The sequence below is a fragment of the Montipora capricornis genome, chromosome 14 (assembly GCF_036669925.1).
Source record: "Montipora capricornis isolate CH-2021 chromosome 14, ASM3666992v2, whole genome shotgun sequence".
NCBI classification, from domain to species: domain Eukaryota; kingdom Metazoa; phylum Cnidaria; class Anthozoa; order Scleractinia; family Acroporidae; genus Montipora; species Montipora capricornis.
The window spans coordinates 28,952,349-28,974,848 of record NC_090896.1 but is presented as its reverse complement, the minus strand read 5'-3'; the positions used below and the strand labels follow the sequence as shown (position 1 = coordinate 28,974,848).

Below are 22,500 nucleotides of genomic sequence, written 5' to 3'. Positions count from 1 at the left end.
ACAAAATCTGTACCTTGCTGACTTCGCACTTGTTAGCGTTAATAGTATTTTCGGTCCAATGCTTCTGTTTTACGAAGGGGTATATGTTTGAGGTCACCCATCCAGATACTAACCCCGCCGGATAGCATTTAACTTTAGTAAACTTTAGTATTACAAAGCTGTCAGATGCTCAGAAGGCACGCTTAAACTTGTTGTGAAAGAAGTTGTGAGGGAGCTTGAAAATTATCAATATGTCAGCCCAGAAGCCAATGTTTATCACTTCCCATTTATTTTCTTCAATCTTTCTGGGTTCAGTACTTTGCTAGTAACCACATGTCTTCTCAGGCTATTTACCCAAGACGTCTACCATGGCACTACTAAAATGATAGACAATACCAAATCAATATCGTGCACTGTTAGAGCTACATATTACGCAAGGACAACTTGAATCTCCTGGAAGACAACACACAGCTCAGTTGACATTTTATATGGAATAAATTGCTGTGTTACTTCACTACCACATGTAAGCAATACGTGTCTATTTTTTCTAAAGAGGAGAGGAATTTCTTCTTTCTGACAAATGATTAATTAATAGGCTGGTAGCCAGGTTTTTAACCTCAGAAAAGGATCTGTCTCGTCGTGCGAACGTGTGAGGACCTGTGAGCCAAAGGGCCTCTGCTGGTATGACTTCTGGGTGACCCCTTAAATGGTCTTAATGACCCCCCAACTTGAAAAAAATTGTCTGGAACGGTGCACGTACCACAAGCAACCCAGTGTACCCTCACGGAGGGTCTAGTTAAATTTAAAACAAGAACCCAATCCAAAGATTTTGGCATGAATTAAATGTTTAGGTTCATGCAATAAAAAAATGTAACTGCTTTGAAATCTGTCGTCTATTTTTTTTGTCTGTGAGCTATGGTAATAACTGTTAATAGCTTGACTACAATGGATTTTTTGTAGTTTCCAGCACATTTCTGATTTGCTGGAATATTATTTTATAGGAGCAGGATAATTATGTATGTGTTGTGTATTTTCTGTTTCGAATCTATGTAGAAACTATGTTGAAACTATTTTTATTTTTGGACACAAAAACCCCATAACATAGCCTTTACACATGCTATGTAAAGGTTCCATTTGACTAGCTAAAACATAGCATTTCCTTTCAAAATATATAGATGAGGCATACGTATAACATAGCCTTTCAATAAGGCTTCTGTATCCAATTTATGTATATCATAACATACCATTTACATATGGTCGTTACATAGGATTTACATGGATTACACAGTGTCTGGTTCTACAAGGGAAGGTACAAGACGTGACTGCCTGATTACCACTAATGACCAATAACTTTATAGTTAAACAAAGTAATCAATGATCTTTGGTAGTTCTTTATACAGACAAGAAATGATGCCTGTTTTTGTTGTGCATTTGACTGCTTAGAGTAAGAAGCTTAGTAAAGTTACTCGTGATAAATTTTAAAAGTTACCAATGGCTGAATTGCCTTAAAGGAGCCAAAAGCTAAAACCATCAAGGAATAAAATTAACTGGTGGGAAAAGGCAGAGAAAAATCATGAAAAACTGGAATATCCTTGAAAAAAGCTGGAAATTAATACATGATCTTCACATGCTTTCATTTAATAGCATGCAGGAATTTTCTAGAAAAATCTAGAAAGCAGCATTTGTAACAAACTGGAAAAAGCTGGAAAAACCTGATTTGATCCCAGATTATGATTTCTGGAATAAAGCTGGCAATTTCTTCCCTAATTAGCATGTTTCATTAACATTCTAGAATTTTCCAGAAAAGGAAACTGGTAAATTCTAGGAATTTCTAGAAATTGTTTCTGTCATATTCTAAGAAAAATTCTGGACATAACCAGAATATTCCAGATTTGTTTTGCAAGGGTCTGTAATCGATCTAAAAAAGGTTAAGTTTTAAAATTTGGTCAAAATTGCAGTTTTGGTATATTGTACCGTTAACAGCGCTAAAGGGTAAATGATTTACTCTAGCTATGCCATGTGGTTTTGATTTTCAAGTTACTCATTCGTTATTTCAAAAAGAGCGCTTCAAACAAGCGACATTTTGGAGTTGTTTTCACTCGCTCGTAAGGCCCCATACCGAAAAAGTCGCCGTCCAGGTAAAGTAATTATCGAAACAAAGTAAAACATTTTTCTAAAAATGGTTTTGGTAGTCCTTTATTGTGACAAAGTTTGGCAATTTTCGAGTTTTTTATCTTGCATGGTCTTTGGTGAAAATTGCTGAGAGGCGCTCTTAAATGTTCCTTGCAAGGAGGTGAAACTCAAACTAAGCAAAGATATTATAGAAAACATACTGTAACTGACACAATGGTAAAATTTTAAAAGTGTAATGCTAAACTGACATGATCAACCTGTTTGTTGAGTTTGGCCGAAACATGCTTGCAAACTAAAAGGCAAATAAATTACCAACAAAACGAGTAAAATGGCTTCAAATTGTAAACAAACTAAACAATGTTATAATCTCAGAACTATTATTACTGGGTTGCCGTATGGCAATCCCAGTCGGAAAATGGGTGGCATTTGTTGGGTGTTTTTCTTTTTTTTTTTCTTTTTTTCCGTGTTGGTAAAAGTCTTGCCTGTCACTCCCCTGCTAAGTAGTATCTTTGTGCATAGAGCCTTCTGCTCGTATTTTCTTAGGATAGAGAGGGTAGTGGAAATGCGTAGATTTCTCTGGTGGACACAGTAGAATGATAAAACTTAACCGACAATGGCGCCGAAAGTCATGTAACGCGAATGGCGTTTTAGTGGATCTTTGAACAAAATATACCCTTATGAAGCTCAATACTGGCAAGTCAATTGAATACTGAACAAGACAGGCGGTGGAATCTTAAAAGCGACGAGTAATGGACTTCGACAACAATCTATCGCCCGTCGAGCCGAAATCAAAGTGAGCTGAAGTGTGCTGTTATGTAGAACACTGAAACCAAATGGAAAATTCTTTTGTAACTTATGGGTTCAACAAAGACAGAGAACGAATCGAACACCTTAAGTGGATCTGTGATCAACTCTGCACAGTATTCAGGTAAAGAAAATAATTGGAAATGTGACAGCCAAGAAGTATTTGAAAGAAAGCTTGTCGTCTATTTTGTGCTTCATTATTCAAGGAAAAGGTTCTTCATGGAAACAGTTTGATCCTGAAATTTAGTTTGTTGCAATATTGCGCATATTTGTCACGATTGAGTTTCTTCTCTTCACGCACGTAATTGCTTCAAAAAATTGTTCACTGGAAAAGGTGGCCTTTATGAATTCATCATGTTTTATGACATGCGAGCTTAACTGGATAGTTTTTATGTTATTCAAGGAAACGTTTCTTCAGGAAATCTGAAGTACATGGTAATTTGACACGATTGAGTTTCTTGTCTTCACGCACGGAATGAAATAGGAAGAGGTTTTCGCCTCTAAGAGCAAATATGTTGTTTGTTTAAATAGATATTTCGCTGGAAAAGGATTCTGCCTTTGTGAATTATAATATCATGTTGTGTATTGAATTTTCGAGCTTAAGGTTGAAATGTGATATGGGAGAATTTCTTTAGTATTGCTCTGTAAGCAGGAAGGGTTCACAGGCCTGTTAGAAGCATGCTTGAGTTTCAACAAAATGAGCCCCAAAATCAGTGAAAAATTGTGACGCCGATGAATAATAAAGTAGCTGCTATTTCCAAAATGATGGAATTATCTTGTGATAAATAACGTCGTACGCATCTTGGAGAGTAAATTTTGACTTTGCATAAACAAATGATCATTACCTCAAGAGTTGGGCGATTGTGATCTTTGTTTTGACTTCGCTCATTTTATTGTAAAACTTTATAACACTTGACAGAAAAAGAAACTTACAAAAACCCGGTATCTTGCCATCATTTGACACAGATGCTTCACTGTTTGGCGAGTAAACATGCCGCGGTAACTTAATCACGGCGCCCGCTGAATTCCGGCCATGTCACTTTCGATTTTGCGATTTATTTGAACGTAGCAAAAATCTCCCAAAATGTTTGTCGCTGATCGTAACTTTTTATATTCTATATTCACGGTTCAAAATTAATGTTGTTTTCATGTCGTAAATATTTTATTCTCGATCGACCGTCCCGGAAAATTCCTTCTGCTCTCTTTTATTTCTTTCAGAGACTGGAATGCTGTAGTTCAATACCACACAATTCAGTGCCTTTTGATTTTCTGTAACACGTACCAAAGGCAACCCAGTGTATGCTTCACGGAAGCATCTCGTATGAAGTATGGATTTGAAAATAGCAAGAGCTTCAAATTACATATTGCACAATAATCCCACAATAGTACATTGAAACTAGTAATTGTGAAATAATGGAAACAAACGGATCATTTGGAATCAAATGCAATTAAAAGGATACAAAGCGTTAGACGAAAATACAGCAATTACTCATTGGAAAACAGCAAACATATTCAAGGCGCAAATCACATGCTGTGCCTGACTAAAGGTCAACATACAAAAAGTAGACCCTCCGTGAGGGTACACTGGGTTGCCTGTGGTACGTGCACCGTTCCAGACAATTTTTTCAAGTTGGGGGGTCATTAACACCATTTAAGGGGTCACCCAGAAGCCATACCAGCAGAGGCCCTTTGGCGCACAGGTTCTCACACGTTCGTACGACGAAAAAAATCTGTCCTTGCGTAATATGTAGCTCTAACAGTGCACGATATTTTTTTGGTATTGTCTATCATTGTAGTGCCATGGTAGAAGCCTTGGGTAAATAGCCTCAGAAGACATGTGGTTACTAGCAAAGTACTGAACCCAGAAAGATTTAAGAAAGTAAATGGGAAGTGAGAAACATTGGCTTCTGGGCTGACATGTTGATAAACTTCTTTTCACCACAAGTTTAAAACTCTTTTCCCTAGTCCTCACCAAAAATGACTCCCTCAGGAGTCGATATTGTAGGATTCGTAGAACGCCGTCATTTTCTTCGATCGCGCTGAAATTTGGCGTGTTTACTGGGGAGATATAGCCCCAGTTTCCCTGAAAATCTCGGCTTTCTAGCTTTCATGACGCCTACATGACGGCCATTCTAATTCCGGCCCATTTGAGCCGATGGGATGACCAAATTTTCAATCGATCGCGGAGCTCTCGCGAAGCGGTTTTTCTAAAGTTTTTCAGCCAAAAAATTACACTACATGCTTCGGAATAGATAAAGAAATGGATTTGTGGTTCATTGGATGGGATTTCAAGCGTTAAAATCGCTGAAAAGGTAAGATTAATTATTTAGCGATACAATTGCATGTCTGGAGCACATGGTCCTTTGATCTCACAGAATTGTGTTTTCCCTCAAAATATTCGCTTGTTTTCGCTTTCGCTCGCACATATTTACCTTTATTACATGTCCCGTGAATAGTTTTATCCTCTGGGATGAATTTTCCGTCGAAAAATCGGTTATTTGGGTGGTTTTTGGCAAACAGATGTTAATTATTCGTAATGCGATCCATTCCGTTGCCGTTAGCAACGGGTCGCAAATTTGACATTTGTCATCACCTATCACATTACTAATTATCGCTAATCCGATTATTTTAAAAAATCCAAAAATATTCGTGCCTCATCAGTTTTCGGTCAAATTTATGTCCTAGAAAGTAGATAAATTGAAGAAAATTTTATTTTCCAGCCAAAAATTCGTAATCAACGCTAAAATGACCAAATTTTCCCTGGAAAACTATTTTTTGTATTATTTTTCTTGATATTTTTCGTTCAAATTTCGCTTTTATAAAAGGTTTCAGTTGTCTGTAAATAAGTTATATGCTGTTGGAAAGCTTATTTTCTTAGCTTTAAAATGATGTATTTTTTTCCCCCTAACTTTAAATATTTTTTGAGAAAAATAACATTTTTTGGCGATAGCAGATTTACCGCGGCTTTCTCGCGGTTGGAAAGTTAGGGAAAAGAGTAAATAGCGTGCCCCCTAAGCATCTGACAGCTTTGTAATACTAAAGTGTACTAAAGTTAACCCTCTCCGGCGGGATTAGTGTCTGGATGGGTGACCAAAAACATATACGCCTTCGTAAAACAGAAGCATTGGACCGAAAATACTATTAACGCTAACAAATGCGAACTTAGCAAGGTACAGATTTTGTTAGCTTGCTTTATGCAAAAACAAATATTGATGCAAAAGTAAATAAATATTGATACACAGTTTTAGAAAGAGCAGAAGGAAGTTTCCAGGACGGTCGCTCGAGAATAACATATTTACGACATGAAAACAACATTAATTTTGAACCGTGATTATAGAATATAAACAGTTACGATCAGCGACAAACATTTTGGGAGGTTTTGCTACGTTCAATTTTGTTATTGTACGTTTTGGCTGCACAAATAAATCGCAAAATCGAAAGTGACATCTCCGGAATTCAGCGGGCGCCGTGATTACTAGTAAGTTACCGCGGCATGTTTACTTGCCAAACAGTGAAGCATCTGTGTCAAATGATGGCAAGATACCGGGTTTTCGTAAGTTTCTTTTTCGTTCAAGTGTTATAAAGTTTGACAATAAATGAACGAATTGAAAACAAAGATCACAATCGCCCACCATTGTTTCTGCAAAGTCAAAAATTTACTCTCCAAGACGAGGTTATTTATCACCAGGTAATTCCATCACTTTGCAAATAGCAGCTACTTTATTATTCACCGGCGTCACAATTTTTTGCTGATTTTGGGGCTCATTTTGTTGAAACTCAAGCACGCTTCCAACAGACCTGTTTATTTTCATGAAACCTTTCCTGCCTACAGAGTTACGCTAAAAATATCCTCCCGTATCACGTTTCAAGCTTAAGCTCGAAAATTCAATACACAACATGATATTATAATTCACAAAGGCAGAAAATATCACAGAATCCTTCTCCAGCGAAACATTTTATTGCAACAAACAACATAAGATGCACTAAAACGCCATTCGCGTTGCAATGACTTTCCATTGCTGGTTAACGAGAATAACAAACTCACGAGGCAGAATGTATATTTATATTTAATTAAGTTAGCACAACACAAAAACGCTAACCTCATTTTGACAGGAAAATCCTTTACTATTGCCATAAAAACTATCCAGTTAAGCTCGCATATTATATAACATGATGAATTCATAAAGGCCACCTTTTCCAGCGAACAATTTTTTGAAACAAACAACATATTTGCTCTTAGAGGCGAAAACCTCTTCCTATTTCATTGCGTGCTTGAAGACAAGAAACTCAATCGTGTCAAATTACCATGTACTTCAGGTTCAAGCCCTTTCCTGAAGAACATTTTCCTTGAATAACAAGAAAATGCGTTACTATTGCCATAAAAACTATCCAGCACACATATCATAAAACATGATGAATTCTTTAAGGCCACCTTTTCCAGCGAACAATTATTTGAAACAAACAACATATTTGCTATTATTGCGTGCGTGAAGAGAAGAAACTCAATCGTGTCAAATATGCGCAATATTACAACAAACTAAAATTTCAGGATCAAACCGTTTCCATGAAGAACCTTTTCCTTGAATAATGAAGCACAAAATAGTCGACAAGCTTTCTTTCAAATAATTCTTGGCTGTCACATTTCCAATTTTTTTTACCTGAAGACTGTGCAGAGTTGATCACAGATCCACTTAAGGTGTTCGATTCGTTCTCTGTCTTTGTTGAACCCGTAAGTTACCAGAGAATTTTCCATTTGGTTTCAATGTTCTACATAACAGCACACTTGGTAAATATTAGTTTAGAAATGCAGCTCACTTTGATTTCTGCTCGACGGGCGACAGATTGTTGTCGAAGTCCATTACTCGTCGCTTTTGAGAATCCAGATGTTGGTTTTCACCGCCTGCGTAGTTTATCCAACTGACTTTCCATTATTGAGCTCCATAAGGGTATATTTTGTTTAAGGATCCACTAAAACGCCATTCGCGTTACATGACTTTCGACGCCATTGCAGGCTAAGTTAATGATTCTACTGTGTCCACCAGAGAAATCTACGCAGTTCCACTACCCTCTCGATCCTGAGAAAATACGCGCAGAAGGCTCTATGCACAAAGATACCACTTACCAGGGGAGTGACAGGCAAGACTTTTACCGACACGGAAGAAAAAAAATAATAACACCGAACAAATGCAATCCATTTTTTAACTGGGATTGCCATACAGCAACCCAGTAATAAACCTAGACAATAGCAAATAAAATTTTGCAATCACTGCTGAGAACTAAAATCAAGAACAGAAAGCTATATGTAGTAACTAAACTAAAGGCTAGGGATAACGAAGAAATAGGAAAATGCTGATAACATACCAAATGTTATTGATAACTAGACCCTCCGTGAGGGTACACTGGGTTGCCTGTGCTACGTGCAGCGTTCCAGGCAATTTTTTTCAAGTTGGGGTTTGTAGCCGATATAACGCGCGCTCTGATTGGCTAATTGTGACTAGCCCACGGGCCGATTACGGGCTTGCAAAAACAAAGCAAAGAGTAATAAAAAAAACCATATAATAAACTACTTACTAACCGAACTAGCTCGAGCCGTACTGGGGAATATTGGCCCTGGGTCGTTTTTGTACGGACCTCGCTGCGCTCGGTCCGTACTACCACGACCTCGGGCCAATAATTCCCTGGCAGTACGGCCCTCACGCTCGGTTAGTAAGAAGTTATTAAGGGGTCACCCAGAAGTCATACCAGCAGAGGTTCTTTGGCTCACAGGTCCTCACACGTTCGTACGACGAAACAGATCCTTGTCTGAGGTTAAAAACCTGGCTGCCGGCCTAACTCTTTTTCCTACTTTCCCAACCGCGAGAAAACCGCGGTAAATCAGCCATCGCCAAAAAATGTTTGTTTTTCTCCAAAAAAATTTAAAGTTAGGGGGAAAAAAATACATCATTTTAAAGCTAAGAAAATAAGCTTTCCAACAGCATATAACTTATTTACAGACAACTGAAACATTTTATAAAAGCGAAAGTTGAACGAAAAAATTTAAGAAAAATAACAGTAAAATATGTTTTCCAGGCAAAATTTGGTCATTTTAGCGTTGATTACGAAATTTTGGATGCAAAACTAAAATTTTGGGCAATTTATCTGCTTTCTTGGACATAAATTCGACCGAAAACTGATGAGGCACGAGTATTTTTAGATTTTTAGGAATAATAGATAATGCGATAAAAGTGTCAAATTTGCGACCCATTGCTAACGGCAACGGAAGCGATCGCATTACGAATTAATAATTAACCTCTGTTGCCAAAAACCACCTAAATAACCGGTCAGTGTAAAACGCAGACTGCAGACCAGGGGTAAAATACAGACAGAGGGTAAAATCCAGACTACAGACTGCAGACTGTGCGTTAATAAAATAATAATGAAAAAAGAGTTATTACAGTGTTAGTAGCCGTTTGTACTTTCACACTGAAACCCCAACACAGCTCCCATCGCTTTGGTTGCCCCACCGCATGTTTTAAATCCGGATTTTCATCGAACTCTGTAAGAATTGAAGCTGTTTGAATCCTTGTTGTTGTTGGAAAAAGGATAGTTTCGTCAAGTGAGTTGCTTTTAGGCAAAGAAGTCACCACCCCGTAATTCAACTGTCCATTTTGCTGCACTGAACAAAGTAATCGAATAATTACCCAATAACTCAATTTATTTTGACACGCATGGCTACAATACCAATTAACAAAGACAGAGATAACGTGGATTTTGCAACCATTTAACGTTTCAATTCAGTCGGCTTAAGCCAGTATCACTGAGGTGTAAAAATTTCTTATTAGGATCCTTTCATTCGCTTTCGTGTACGTTATGTTTATCCTTTAGTTCACAAGTTCGTTTGTTTTGCATCTGGAAGATGTAAGTTTCAATTATAACCTTTCCCTAGGGGTTATCACGCATAGCTTAACCAATGAAATCCCCGCGTCCTAATTGCTCGGAATACATGAAATTCTTTGTGCATTTCGTTGCACCGAAAAAAGACAACCGAGATTATTCAGGTATCCGAAGTAATAATTGTTGGTTTTTCGATCGATTTCACTCCATGTACTGGTGTGACAAATAATTTGGAACATTGCAATGCATCTGGAAGCGCAAAAACAAAGCACAGATGATTTCAACGCGTACGATCGCATCCCCAAAAGGTGCAGCGACCTGCAGTCATGATAATGTGAGTTGTTGACAGATGTAAAACAGGATTGTCTTTCAAACAATCTTTATTTTATCCTTATGACTCGTTTTTTTATTATTAATATTTATTTTACCCTCAGTCTGCATTTTACCCCCGGTCTGCAGTCTGCAGTCTGCGTTTTACACTGACCGCCCAAATAACCGATTTTTCGACGGAAAATTCATCCCAGAGGATAAAACTATTCACTTGACATCTAATAAAGGTAAATATGTTCGAGCGAAAGCGAAAACAAGCGAATATTTTGACGGAAAACACAATAATGTGAGATCAAAGGAACATGTGGTGAAGACACGCAATTGCGGCATCGCTTCGACAATAATCTTACCTTTTCAGCGATTTTAACGCTTGAAATTCCATTCAATCCACCTGGTCTAGTCTTTGAATTCACTATTATCGCTGCCCTGCGAATCTTCAGTGTTCTACATAACAGCACACTTGGTAAAAGACGGCTCGACGAGCGACAGATTGTTGTCGATATTGTCGCCTGTCTTGTTCAGTATCCAATTAATTTGCCATTATTGAGCTTCATAAGGGTATATTTTGTTCAAAGATCTACTAAAACGCCATTCGCGCTACATGACTTTCGACGCCATTGCCGGTTAAGTTAATCGTTATAATGTGTCCACCAGAGAAATCTACGCATTTCCCACTACCCTCTCGATCCTAAGAAAATACGCGCAGCAGGGCTCTATGCACAAAAACACCACTTAGCAGGGGAGTGACAGGCAAGACTTTTACCGACATGGAAAAAAATAAAATAAATAAAACGGAGAAATCTACCCATTTTCCGACTGGAATTGCCATAGGGCAACCCAGTAACTACACATCTGAGAAGCTTTGGAAAATGACTTGTCTTGAAGACTGACACTCTTCAGATAAATTAACTGAACCAACTGAACTTACTGAGTAGCCAATTTATAATGGATTTCAGGAAAATAGAAAAATAACTAAAAACCAAATAAGGCTAGGGGGTAAATCTACTACCCACTAATACAGGATTTACCTATGGGAAGAAGGAGTTTACCAATCCTACACAACAGGTATAGCTCCAGTGATTACGTCAACAATGTCCACAAACTGATGTTAAAGTTTATTAACACCGTGAGAACTGAAAAAAGGTTCGCACAAAATTACAAAGTCGTATCGTAACTAGACCCTCCGTGAGGGTACACTGGGTTGCCTGTGGTACGTGCACCGTTCCAAACAATTTTTTTCTAGGTCATTAAGAAGTCATACCAGAAGAGGCCCTTTGGCTCACAGGTCCTCACACGTTCGTACGACGAAACAGATCTGTCCTTGCGTAATATGTAGCTCTAACAGTGCACGATATTGTTTTGGTATTGTCTATCATTGCAGTGCCATGGTAGAAGTCTTGGGTAAATAGTCTGAGAAGACATGTGGTTACTAGCAAAGTACTGAACCCAGAAAGATTGAAGAAAATAAATGGGAAGTGAGAAACACTGGCTTCTGGGCTGACATGTTGATAAACCCTTTTTTGACCACGAGTTTAAGCGTGCCCTCTAAGCATCTGACAGCTTTGTAATACCGAAGTTCACTGAAGTTATCCCTGTTCGGCGGGGTTAGTGTTTGGATGGGAGACCAAAATAATATACCCCTCTTAAAACAGAAGCATCGGACCGAAAATACTATTAACGCTAACAAATGCAAACTCAGCAAGGTACAGATTTTGTTAGCTTGCTTTATGCAAAAACAAATATTGATGCAAAAGTAAATAAATATTGATACACAGTTTTCAGAAAGAGCGGAAGGAAGTTTCCAGGACGATCGCTCGAGAATAACATATTTACGACATGAAAACAACATTAATTTTGAACGGTGAATATAGAATATAAAAAGTTACGATCAGCGACAAACGTTTTGGGGGATTTTTTTAACGTTCAATTTTGTTTTTGTACGTTTTGGCTGCAGAAATAAATCGCAAAATCGAAAGTGGCATCGCCGGAATTCAGCGGGCGCCCGTGATGAAGTTACCGCGGCATGTTTACTCGCCAAACAGTGAGGTATCTGTGTCAAATGATGGCAAGATACCGGGTTTTTGTAAGTTTCTTTTTCTGTCAAGTCTTATAAAGTTTGACAATGAAATGAGCGAAGTCAAAACAAAGATCACAATCGCCCAAGTCTTGTTTATGCAAAATCAAAATTTACTCTCCAAGACGCGTACGACGTTATTTATCACCAGGTAATTCCATCATTTTGGAAATAGCAGCTACTTTATTATTCAACTGCGTCACAATTCTTCACTGATTTTGGGGCTCATTTTCTTGAAACTCAAGCACGCTTCCAACAGGCCTGTGAACCCTTCCAGCTTACAAAGCAATACTAAAAAACTTCTCCCATATCACATTTCAACCTTAAGCTCGAAAATTCAATACACAACATGATATTATAATTCACAAAGGTAGAAAATACCACAGAATCCTTTTCCAGCGAAAAATTTATTGAAACAAACAACATATTTGCTCTTAGAGGCGAGAACCTCTTCCTATTTCATTGCGTGCGTGAAGGCAAGAAACTCAATCGTGTCAAATTACCATGTACTTCAGGTAAATACAGCTCACTTTGATTTCGGCTCGACGGGCGATAGATTGTTGTCGAAGTCCATTATTCGTCGCTTTTAAGATTCCACCGCCTGTATATCCAATTGACCTGCCATTCATGAGCTTCATAAGGGTATATTTTGTTCAAAGATCCACTAAAACCCCATTGGCGTTACATGACTTTCGACGCCATTGCCGGTTAAGTAATCGTTCTACTGTGTCCACCAGAGAAATCTACGCATTTCCCACTACCCTCTCGATCCTAAGAAAATACGCGCAGAAGGCTCTATGCACAAAGCCACCACTTAGCAGGGGAGTGACAGGCAAGACTTTTACCGACACGGAAAAAAATAAACGAGATGCTTCTGTGAAGCATACACTGGGTTGCCTATGGTACGTGCTACAGAAAATCAGAAGGCACTGAATTGTGTGGTATTGAAATACAGCATTCCAGTCTCTGAAGAACAACAAATAAAAGAGAAGCGAGAAACATTGGCTTCTGGGCTGACATGATGACGATTTTCAAGTTCCCTCACAACTTCTTTGCACCACAAGTGTGCCCTCTGAGCATCTGACAGATTTATATTACTAAACTTCACTGAAGTCAAGTCTTGTTTCGCGGGGTTAGTGTTAGGATGGGAGACCAAAACAATAAACCCCTCATAAAAAACAGTATGATCTGACCGAAAATACTATTAACGCTAACAAATGCGAACTCAGCAAGGTACAGATTCTGTTAGCTTGCTTTATGCAAAACAAATATTGATGAAAAAGCAAATAACTATTGATACACAGTTTTCAGAAAGAGCAGAAGGAAGTTTCCCGGACGGTCGATCGAGAATAAAATATTTACGACATGAAAACAACATTAATTTTGAACCGTGAATATAGAATATAAAAAGTTACGATCAGCGACAAACATTTTGGGAGATTTTTGCTACGTTCAAGTAAATTGCAAAATCGAAAGTGACATGGCCGGAATTCAGCGGGCGCCGTGATTAAGTTACCGCGGCATGTTTACTCGCCAAACAGTGAAGCATCTGTGTCAAATGATGGCAAGATACCGGGTTTTTGTAAGTTTCTTTTTCTGTCAAGTCTTATAAAGTTTGACAATGAAATGAGCGAAGTCAAAACAAAGATCACAATCGCCCAACTCTTATTTATGCAAAGTCAAAATTTACTCTCCAAGACGCGTACGACGTTATTTATCACCAGGTAATTCCATCATTTTGGAAATAGCAGCTATTTTATTATTCATCTGCGTCACAAGTTTTCACTGATTTTGGGGCTCATTTTGTTGAAACTCAAGCACGCTTCCAACAGGCCTGTGAACCCTTCCTGCTTACAGAGCAATACTAAAAAACTTCTCCCATATCACATTTCAACCTTCAGCTCGAAAATTCAATACACAACATGATATTATAATTCACAAAGGCAGAAAATACCACAGAATCCTTTTCCAGCGAAAATTTTATTGAAACAAACAACATATTTGCTCTTAGAGGCGAGAACCTCTTCCTATTTCATTGCGTGCGTGAAGACAAGAAACTCAATTGTGTCAAATTACCATGTACTTCAGGTAAATACTGCTCACTTTGATTTCGTCTCGACGGGCGATAGATTGTTGTCGAAGTCCAGTACTCGTCGCTTTTGAGATTCATGCCTAGTTTATCCAACTGAATTTCCATTATTGAGCTCCATAAGGGTATATTTTGTTTAAGGATCCACTAAAACGCCATTCGCGTTGCATGACTTTCGACGCCATTGCAGGCTAAGTTAATGATTCTACTGTGTCCACCAGAGAAATCTACGCAGTTCCACTACCCTCTCGTACCTTAAAAAAATACGCGCAGAAGGCTCTATACACAAAGACACCACTTACCAGGGGAGTGACAGGCAAGACTTTTACCGACACGGAAAAAAAAAAAAAGAAAAAAAAGAAAACAAACAAACGCAGACCTCGACTGGGTTTGCCCATAGGCAACCCAGTAATAACAAAAAAACCCACGAAATTAAACACAGATTCCGACTGGGTTTGCCATAGGCAACCCAGTAACGAGGTAAGAACTTACAAGTGAAATTACAATACGGACAAATTAATGTTTGGTTACGTAGACAAGTTAAAACTACATCTTCTGACAGAGAAAAAGAAACTTAATAGAAACGTTACACACGATTACAGAAAAGTTAACGATAAAGCGGCACGGCTAAAGAATCGTGTAATCTAAAACTAGTTATGCAGAGGCAAAATAGTTACCTTGGTGCTGCCCTTGAAGTCATTGAAACAATGTTAAACACTTGAAGAAAAACTTGTTGAAAACTTGAAGCTGGAAACTTGAAGAAACTTGAGAAAACTTGAAGCTCAAAACACTTAAACTTCGGCGTTGACTTGCTTCGCTTATGTCAACAAAAAGCAACGTAAGTTAGTTGCTTGCGAAGAAATGTCGTGATTACTGTCGCGTGAAAGAGCTCCATCATATCTGCTAATATGGCATAGTTATAGCTCGCGCATCCTGCCAAAGGCTCTTTACGCTCCCTTGTCGGACGTTGGGGCAAGATGATGGAAAGACTCGACAGGTAACTTAAATACCGGCTTAATATTCTAAAACGTAAAACCGCAAGCAAAAAGGCTTCCTATGATAAATCACTTACTGGTCGTTACAACAGGAATTAGGTAAGAGAAATGTGGGGGATAACACAACTACACAAGCAAAGATATGAGGAAATTGAGTAATTGTGGGCAAACAAGCAAATAATAGTAATTAGGATAATAAAAAGAAGTTGAAAATAATTGGAATAAAAATAAACACAAAATGAACACAAGTGACCTAGTCACAGTTCAATCAACCGACAGACAAATAACTTATTACAGGTACACCCAGCAAGCTAATATCACTTAACACCTTGCAATGTTCCTTTTTAAAACCTTTTGAGCAGGAATAGTGAACCTGGCTGCAAAAAATATTTAAGGGATAAATAATACTGGTGGATCATTTGCGTCATTCGCAACTAATCATGAGTGACCGTGAGCACTTCAGAAAATAAACTGAAATAAGGAATTCTGACAAAAAGTGACGCAAAATTCATCAGAACTGGTTTATCACAAATAAATTACTTGTTCGTGTTATTACGAAATGAGTAACAGTGAGCAACTTACCAAAACGGATGCTAATCAATGCGAGGTCCTCGACGACAAGAAATGACTCTGCAAAATTTGATGATTTAATGTGGTTATCCATGCATTATCGAATCTTGTAGGAAAACTTTTAACTTTCGATTCATAACAAAATTCCCTTATGCCTAGTATGCATTAAAAATGTAGAACTGGAGCGGAAAGCTGAAAAGTTCTCAAGAGAACTAACAAATGGAGCAGCAAGGAGAAGTCATTTCCGTGATACTCGAGCAAACTGCGCAACTGATCAGTGAAGCAGTTCTCGAGGTGAGATGACTGTTCCATTGCTCCGAAAAACTCAAGTAATGGTTTCGTTCGGCGAGGTTCAAAGTTGTAATGAGAACGGGTACATTATACGAGGCTCAGGTCTTGCTTAGCTTTAATAAGACTTTAAAGCGAGTAGATATTAAGGGTTTGTTATGGCTAAAACTGATTGAATGCATTCTTCATCGTCATTTGCTTTGTGACACCCTCAATTTTGAATCTAAGCGGATTCAAAAACTAAAAACCCTCTCTGTTCAGGAACAATTCAAGATACATCATTTACTTACTTACTTTCTCGATGTGCAAGAAAAGAATGGAGGGCAGTACAAACATTGTAGTTCGATCACACAAGAAACAAATAATTTTGCACCGTGACCCCTCAAGCTAATATTACCTTGCAACGACAGACAAATATCTGATTACACCCAGCAAGCTAATATTACCAAATACCTTGCAATGTTCCTCTTTAAAACCTTGTGAGCAGGAATAATGAATCCGGCTGAACAAAAAATTAAGGGATAAATACGGTCAGTACAAAACGCAGACTGCAGACTGCAGACTGCAGACCGGGTACAAAATGCAGACTAGGTACAAAATGCAGACTGCAGACTGCAGACCGGGTACAAAATGCAGACCAAGTCTAAATAAATAAATACGTGATGGAATGTCATCTTATATGTCCAGGGGGTCGGGGGGCCGTGGTTTACATTGACTGGTGCATAACGAACACTAAGAAAAACTAAGACCTAAGACCTAAGACCCGGAAAACTAAGACTCGGAAACCTAAGACCCGGAAAACTAAGACCCGGAAAACTAAGACCCTTTTCATTTTAGTTCTCAAAGCAATCCCTGGGCCGTTTAAAAAGGCGCAAAAATATAATAAATAATGAGAAGGAAATCGGGAATAAATCACGCGCAAAGCAGCAAATGAGCCATAGAAAAGAAAGGCACCAAAAAAACCCTGTATTCTTGAAAGAAATATTATGTATATCCAAAAAATTTAGTTCGATGTTGAGACGACAATAAGGCTTTATAATGACAGCGTTGGGAGAAAATCTAGCGGCGCTTGCTTGATTCACGCCACAACCCATTCTCGTTCCCAGAGCTGCGATCCTTTTGGCCAGCGCCTCGGATTGAGAGCTCTGGCAGGTTCCAATCCGTTCTCGCCACTAGGGAGTTTACGAAGCAGAACGCGATGCAGCCTAAAACGTCACCGGAAGTAATTTGTTCACAAAGTGCGTCACTGCGCATGCTTGGCGCTAAACGACAACGCGTCTTCTTCACGTTCAGAGCACGAGGTTTGCACTTGCAGCGTTTCGAGAAAACGTGAGTAGTTTCTCCGCAATTTGACCTAGAATTCAATTTACTTTTTCTTCTTTACAAGCAAAGCTGTTTTCCTAAGTCCGTAAAAATGTCATTTGTTGTAAAAAAATACCAAAAAAACATTTTAATTTGCCTACTGTAAATCAATTGTTTACCGTGCTATGATGAATGGACAACACGCAGACCCGCCGAGTTCGATACAAAAGTCGAGAACTGGCAGGTAAGTCTAATTTTTGTTTATTAGAAGATTCAATTTCCCGTCCTGCTTAATTATAAGATTAAAGTGAGTTTAAAGTTTATCTTCGTTGAAAACAAAGTAAAACAGATTTCTTTTTTTTTTCAAGCAGTAATGTGATGTACTGGACAAGCGAGCACGATATCCTGTTATGCAGGAGGGTGTTTCCGACAATCCGTACAAAACAAGAAAGGGTTCGTCGCAAAGAAGCGAAATTTGGGATAGAATAGCCAACACTTTGAATACCTGTCCCAAGCCTGTCTTTGTTGTGGACAAAAGGTCCGTGAGGGATCATGTGGGTATTTTAATTAAACGAATCAAAAAGAAATTGAGAGCTGAGGAAAGGAGCTCGGGCATCGCGCCGCCCGAGCCCACAGAACTTGAAAACTTGGTGGAAGAAATTTTAGCGCTCGAAGAAACAGCTGATGCAGAAATGAAAGAGGACGACGAAAGTGTGAAAGGAAAGGCTTAGAAATAGAGGGCAAAGGCCACAGATATGAGACTTAAAGCACTCGAGAAAGTGTCGGAGACAATGAAGAGACATTCCGATGAAAATGATCAGCAAATAGTAAAGAAAAGAGAACGGAGAAGTGGCAGCGAGACCATGTTATTCCTGTCCAAAAAAGCGGAAAAAGACCAGGAACTTAAACTTGAGGAACTTCAACTGAAAAAAGAGCAACACGATTTGGATCAAAAACGTCTACAGGCGAGCATTGACCAGCAACGTCAGTTTCAACAACAACAAAGTGAAATGATGCGGCTGATGCAAGAGCAACAACAACAGCAGCCGCTACAGCAACTCTTAGCATCACAACAACTGATGTTGAGACAGCAACAAGATCAAACTAAAGCACTGATGAGTTTGTTGGACAAACTTGTGAATAAATAGCCACCTAATTTACTTTAAATTCACAAGTAATGCTGGTAGAACTGTCGTTTGATTTTTAACTGGGCAATTGCAAGCCAGTTTTTATATTTTATTAAATTTTGTGCTTGTTTTGATAAGTGTCACGACAAACGTTTTCTGTCAGCGATCAGTGGTTGTATTTCAACAGTGGCACCGCATTTTTCTTGTGCCGAGGAGCCCGCCTTTCCTTATTTCCTTTAATAATTGTTATCTCATTGGATGACAGACTCGTTGCCTTAAAATTCCCTTTTATATTTGACATATTCGAAATATTTTCTGGCTAGAAGAGTTGAACAAATTGGTGAAAATTTTTATTCTAGATCTGTTGCATAAACTACATAAAAATTCTGTATTTTCAGTCTGCTATAAAAGCAACTAGTGATACTTCATTTATTTGAAAACATATTTTAAAAAAATCCCTAGGGAATCTAGGGGAGGGAGTATGTAGAGGGGCTGATGAGGCAAACCTTTTTCCAAGAATAATTGTGGGCCAAATATTAAGGTCACATTTCTAAAATGAAAATCTCTCTTGCAAAATAGAATTACGAACAAGTAAGTAGCCGAACACTGATATATATAAAGGTCATGAATTTGGGTCTCTCTGTATTGCATTCGTCTTCAGAAACCTAATTAAAATAGTCCTGGATTTGGGGTGGATCTATTCCAAAAAACTTCGAAGTACTTGATTGATAAAGACAACTGTGAGCGTTTCTTAAGAGCGCACACACAATGTACATTTTGCCAACAGGACTTAAGCCGATTTTTAAGTTTTTCTTGAAATCTAGGAATGCAAAGTAGTTCACGATGTCCCCAAATAGCCATTCTACCGAAACTCTGACTTGGCTCATGGCCTTGTTGAACAGTTCTTCTGCTGGTGTCAAATTAGCGCCTTTGAAGGGCCCTTGTAAATGAACTCGCAAAGGGTAAGCAGGGTCGCCATAAACGCATAAGGGTGTCCCATCCGGTGCAAACGAGTACTGCGATAATTCTTGCAGAAGTCCTGAGTCAACTAGCATACCACTATCGTGTCTCCTGCCCTCGACTGGACCAAACAGACTTGCGATAAGCCCATTTGGTGCAACTACCGACTGAAACTTTATCCCATGCACCCTCTTATGTCCGTTATAGAGAATTCTCTGGTTTTGATCTGGCTTACATAGGGGTCTCACTGTTCCATCTATGAAACCCCAACAATTTTCGAGTGGAGCTCCCTTATCATGTATAGTGGCAGCAAAATGACGGAGACGGTCCCTGGAAAGCCATGGCTGACATAACTGTGTGAGTAGGTGGCTATATTCATTGAATACATAGTCCATCAAACGGTTTGTAATCATGCAAAGTTGTGGAATAGGTCTCCCGAATCGAGGTACCATATCTGCAAACCGACACGGGTAGGCAAAACGCTTCAACAACGCACTTAAAGCCTCCCTTCCGTCCACAAGAACGCCATTGGGGCATTTCATTATGTCTGGAATATCAAGAACTTCTCCAAGTAAATAAATATCGTTCTTAAAAAAGCGAAACTCAGCCTTACACTCATCATCTGTCATAGAATCAAGATCGAAACGACCATACTTCCAGTAAGGAAATTCGAGATTTCCAGAGGAACAGGGCGAACTCTGTATCATCAATGCTTCCATCTTGATATGCAAACAATAAAGCTTCCCTTGCCTCTCTGAATGTTGCCATTGTATGAAGTATAGCTGATACCAGCCATAAAACGAAAGTGTGTTTGGCAGAGTTTGAAGGATTTGCGCTGCTCTGTCTCTGGGCTGTCGTCCCGTTCGCATCCGTAACTTTGTTTTTCCCGCTTTCGTGACGGCGTTCTCGCCCCGGACCCTTCTCGGTTTCGGTGTTTCAAAACTGCGTCGCGTCCTCGTTCGTAAAGTCCCCACTGATTGGTCAGATGGGAACACAATAAAAATGATAACCGGAAGAAATCGGAAGAGAGTGGCCGAAGGGATTCTATTTTCTGTTTGCCGTACTTGCAACAGATATATTATTAGTAACAACCATCCTTTGGATTTATTTGGTGAAAAGACAATTAGGGAAGGAATCGTACGGGATTGAGAAGAGTTTTCTGGTTTGAAAATAAATTTCTGTCGACGATGGTTTATTACCATCGCGAATATGTAGATCTTGCTACGTTGCGGTCACGACATTTCAGGAGTTTATAAAGACGGTAGTTCATTCGAAAGCTGAGCACGAGTCGGTTATCCGATCTAAAAGAAGGAAGTCTGTGCAGCAGAGCCCGTCCTTCACCAGGTGTGGGACGCGAGAAAAAAAGGAGCAAGGTCAGCTGGTTATATGTTACGCAGGATTTTTGACTAAGCTCGATCGATTCATGTGTTTACAGTGTAATTATTGTTTATGTGTTTAACAACGCAAAGCCTTGACTCCTTTTGAATATGTCCGTGGTGAGGAAGAAAAGATTAAGCCAACAGCTAACCCGGTTATCGCGTACTTTTTTGTTACATTCTCTTATTGCAATAATGAAATTTGTAAGTATATTTTCTTTGTGTAATATTGCATTAAAGTTGGAACTTGATTCCTTCCATGTTTAGTTTGCATTAGTTATAAGATAATCATACAACTAAGCTTGATACAAAAGGCTTCAGTTGAGAGCAACCCCTGATGAAAAGGGACTACAGCCCCTGATGAAAAATGGGGATAAAGGGAGGAGGGGGGGCTATCCAAAAAATGGATACATTTCTGTCAAGTTCAATCTCAAGTGATCTTGACAACCTGCATCTTCTGGATAGTTTCTTATCCAGAGGAGAGCTTGAAGGATTCTCCTGCTGGTACACAGCTACTGAAAAACAACTTTTGGGTTCTCATTTTCAGAGGATTATTATGGCCACAGTAAATTGGGTACCTGTTGGTTAACTTTCACATCACTGTTTTGGGCTAGTATATAATTTATTAAACTGGTAAATTGTAGGGTCAGAAGAGCTTAGCCAATAACCTATTCTTCGAAAGGCTTCAACACTTAGGCTCACGCATGATGGACCCCGTTACATGCTAAATTGTCTCCATGTTACATTGATTGCATACAGTGTCACGGTTAACAGGAAAATTTGGTTTTATCAAATATTTTGATAAAGGTGGAATTACCACCATGAATGATTTGGAAAGCTGACGTTTCGAGTGTTAGCCCTTCGTCAGAGTGAATGTTTAGTCAGCTAAAAAGAGATCAACATAATTCAGACAGTCCCTACCCTGGGCACCAGAGGTTTTTCTCGCGTGCGGCGGGAATTTTCGGTGTCGGCCAAAGGCCGACACAGCTTCGGCCGTAGGCCGAAGCCACGAGCGGCGAAGCCGCGAGAAAAACCTCTGGCACGGAGCGGTGCTTTTTACCGTCCCCGTTGACCTTTGAGCTTTTTTATCGGATTACATTTATGCCAATCACATGGACGTCATCTCCGGATAAACAAGTACATGAAATTCCCCGCTGTCGTAACTCCTTCAAATGGCATTCGATTAGGGCATTCAACGGGCAAACAACAATCACAATTGCACTTTTCGGATAGTCGCAGTATCCCATTTGGTTAAGACGTAAACAAAGACCCGGAATAAGCTGAAACAACAACGATTTACCGGAACCGGTTGGCAAGACAGCAAGAACGTCCTTGCGTTGAATAAAATTAAATACCCCACTTGTTTGCACATCACTTAACTTCTCTACACCGTCAAAACTTTCTAGTACATTGCTTATACTTTCCTTCAGTGCCTTCCCCAAACTTTCACAAACCGCCATCACAACACTTCTGGCAGTACGCTTACGTGATGTCAACAATATTCTTTCACGTGCTGGTCTATTCTTGTCGACCAATTGTAGCGTCTGTCCCTCAGGTGGTCGTTCGGAGCCAATCAGCCGTCCTGTCCAAAATCTGGACC

General features: G+C 39.1%; 2 protein-coding genes across 5 annotated transcripts in view; both read right to left on the bottom strand.

Moving 5' to 3' along the window:
* Window positions 1-22,500, bottom strand: part of LOC138033651 (tetratricopeptide repeat protein 28-like) — a 63,241-nt gene that overhangs the window by 35,201 nt on the left and 5,540 nt on the right. The window contains exons 1-2 of one of the 4 annotated variants that reach the window (XR_011128639.1): window positions 16,430-16,524; window positions 15,860-15,907 (exon numbers count right to left, since the gene is read on the bottom strand). The exons of 1 other annotated variant lie outside the window; for it this stretch is intronic. The gene's annotated coding sequence lies outside the window, so the exon portion shown is untranslated. Of the gene's footprint in view, window positions 1-15,859; window positions 15,908-16,425; window positions 16,525-16,588; window positions 16,638-22,500 lie in introns of those variants that run through there. 2 more of the 4 variants (XR_011128640.1, XM_068881444.1) reach the window with 2 other exon arrangements.
* On the bottom strand, window positions 19,230-20,153 carry LOC138031839 (uncharacterized). The gene has a single exon (XM_068879463.1). The coding sequence runs from the start codon at window positions 20,151-20,153 to the stop codon at window positions 19,230-19,232; it is 924 nt and encodes a 307-aa protein (XP_068735564.1).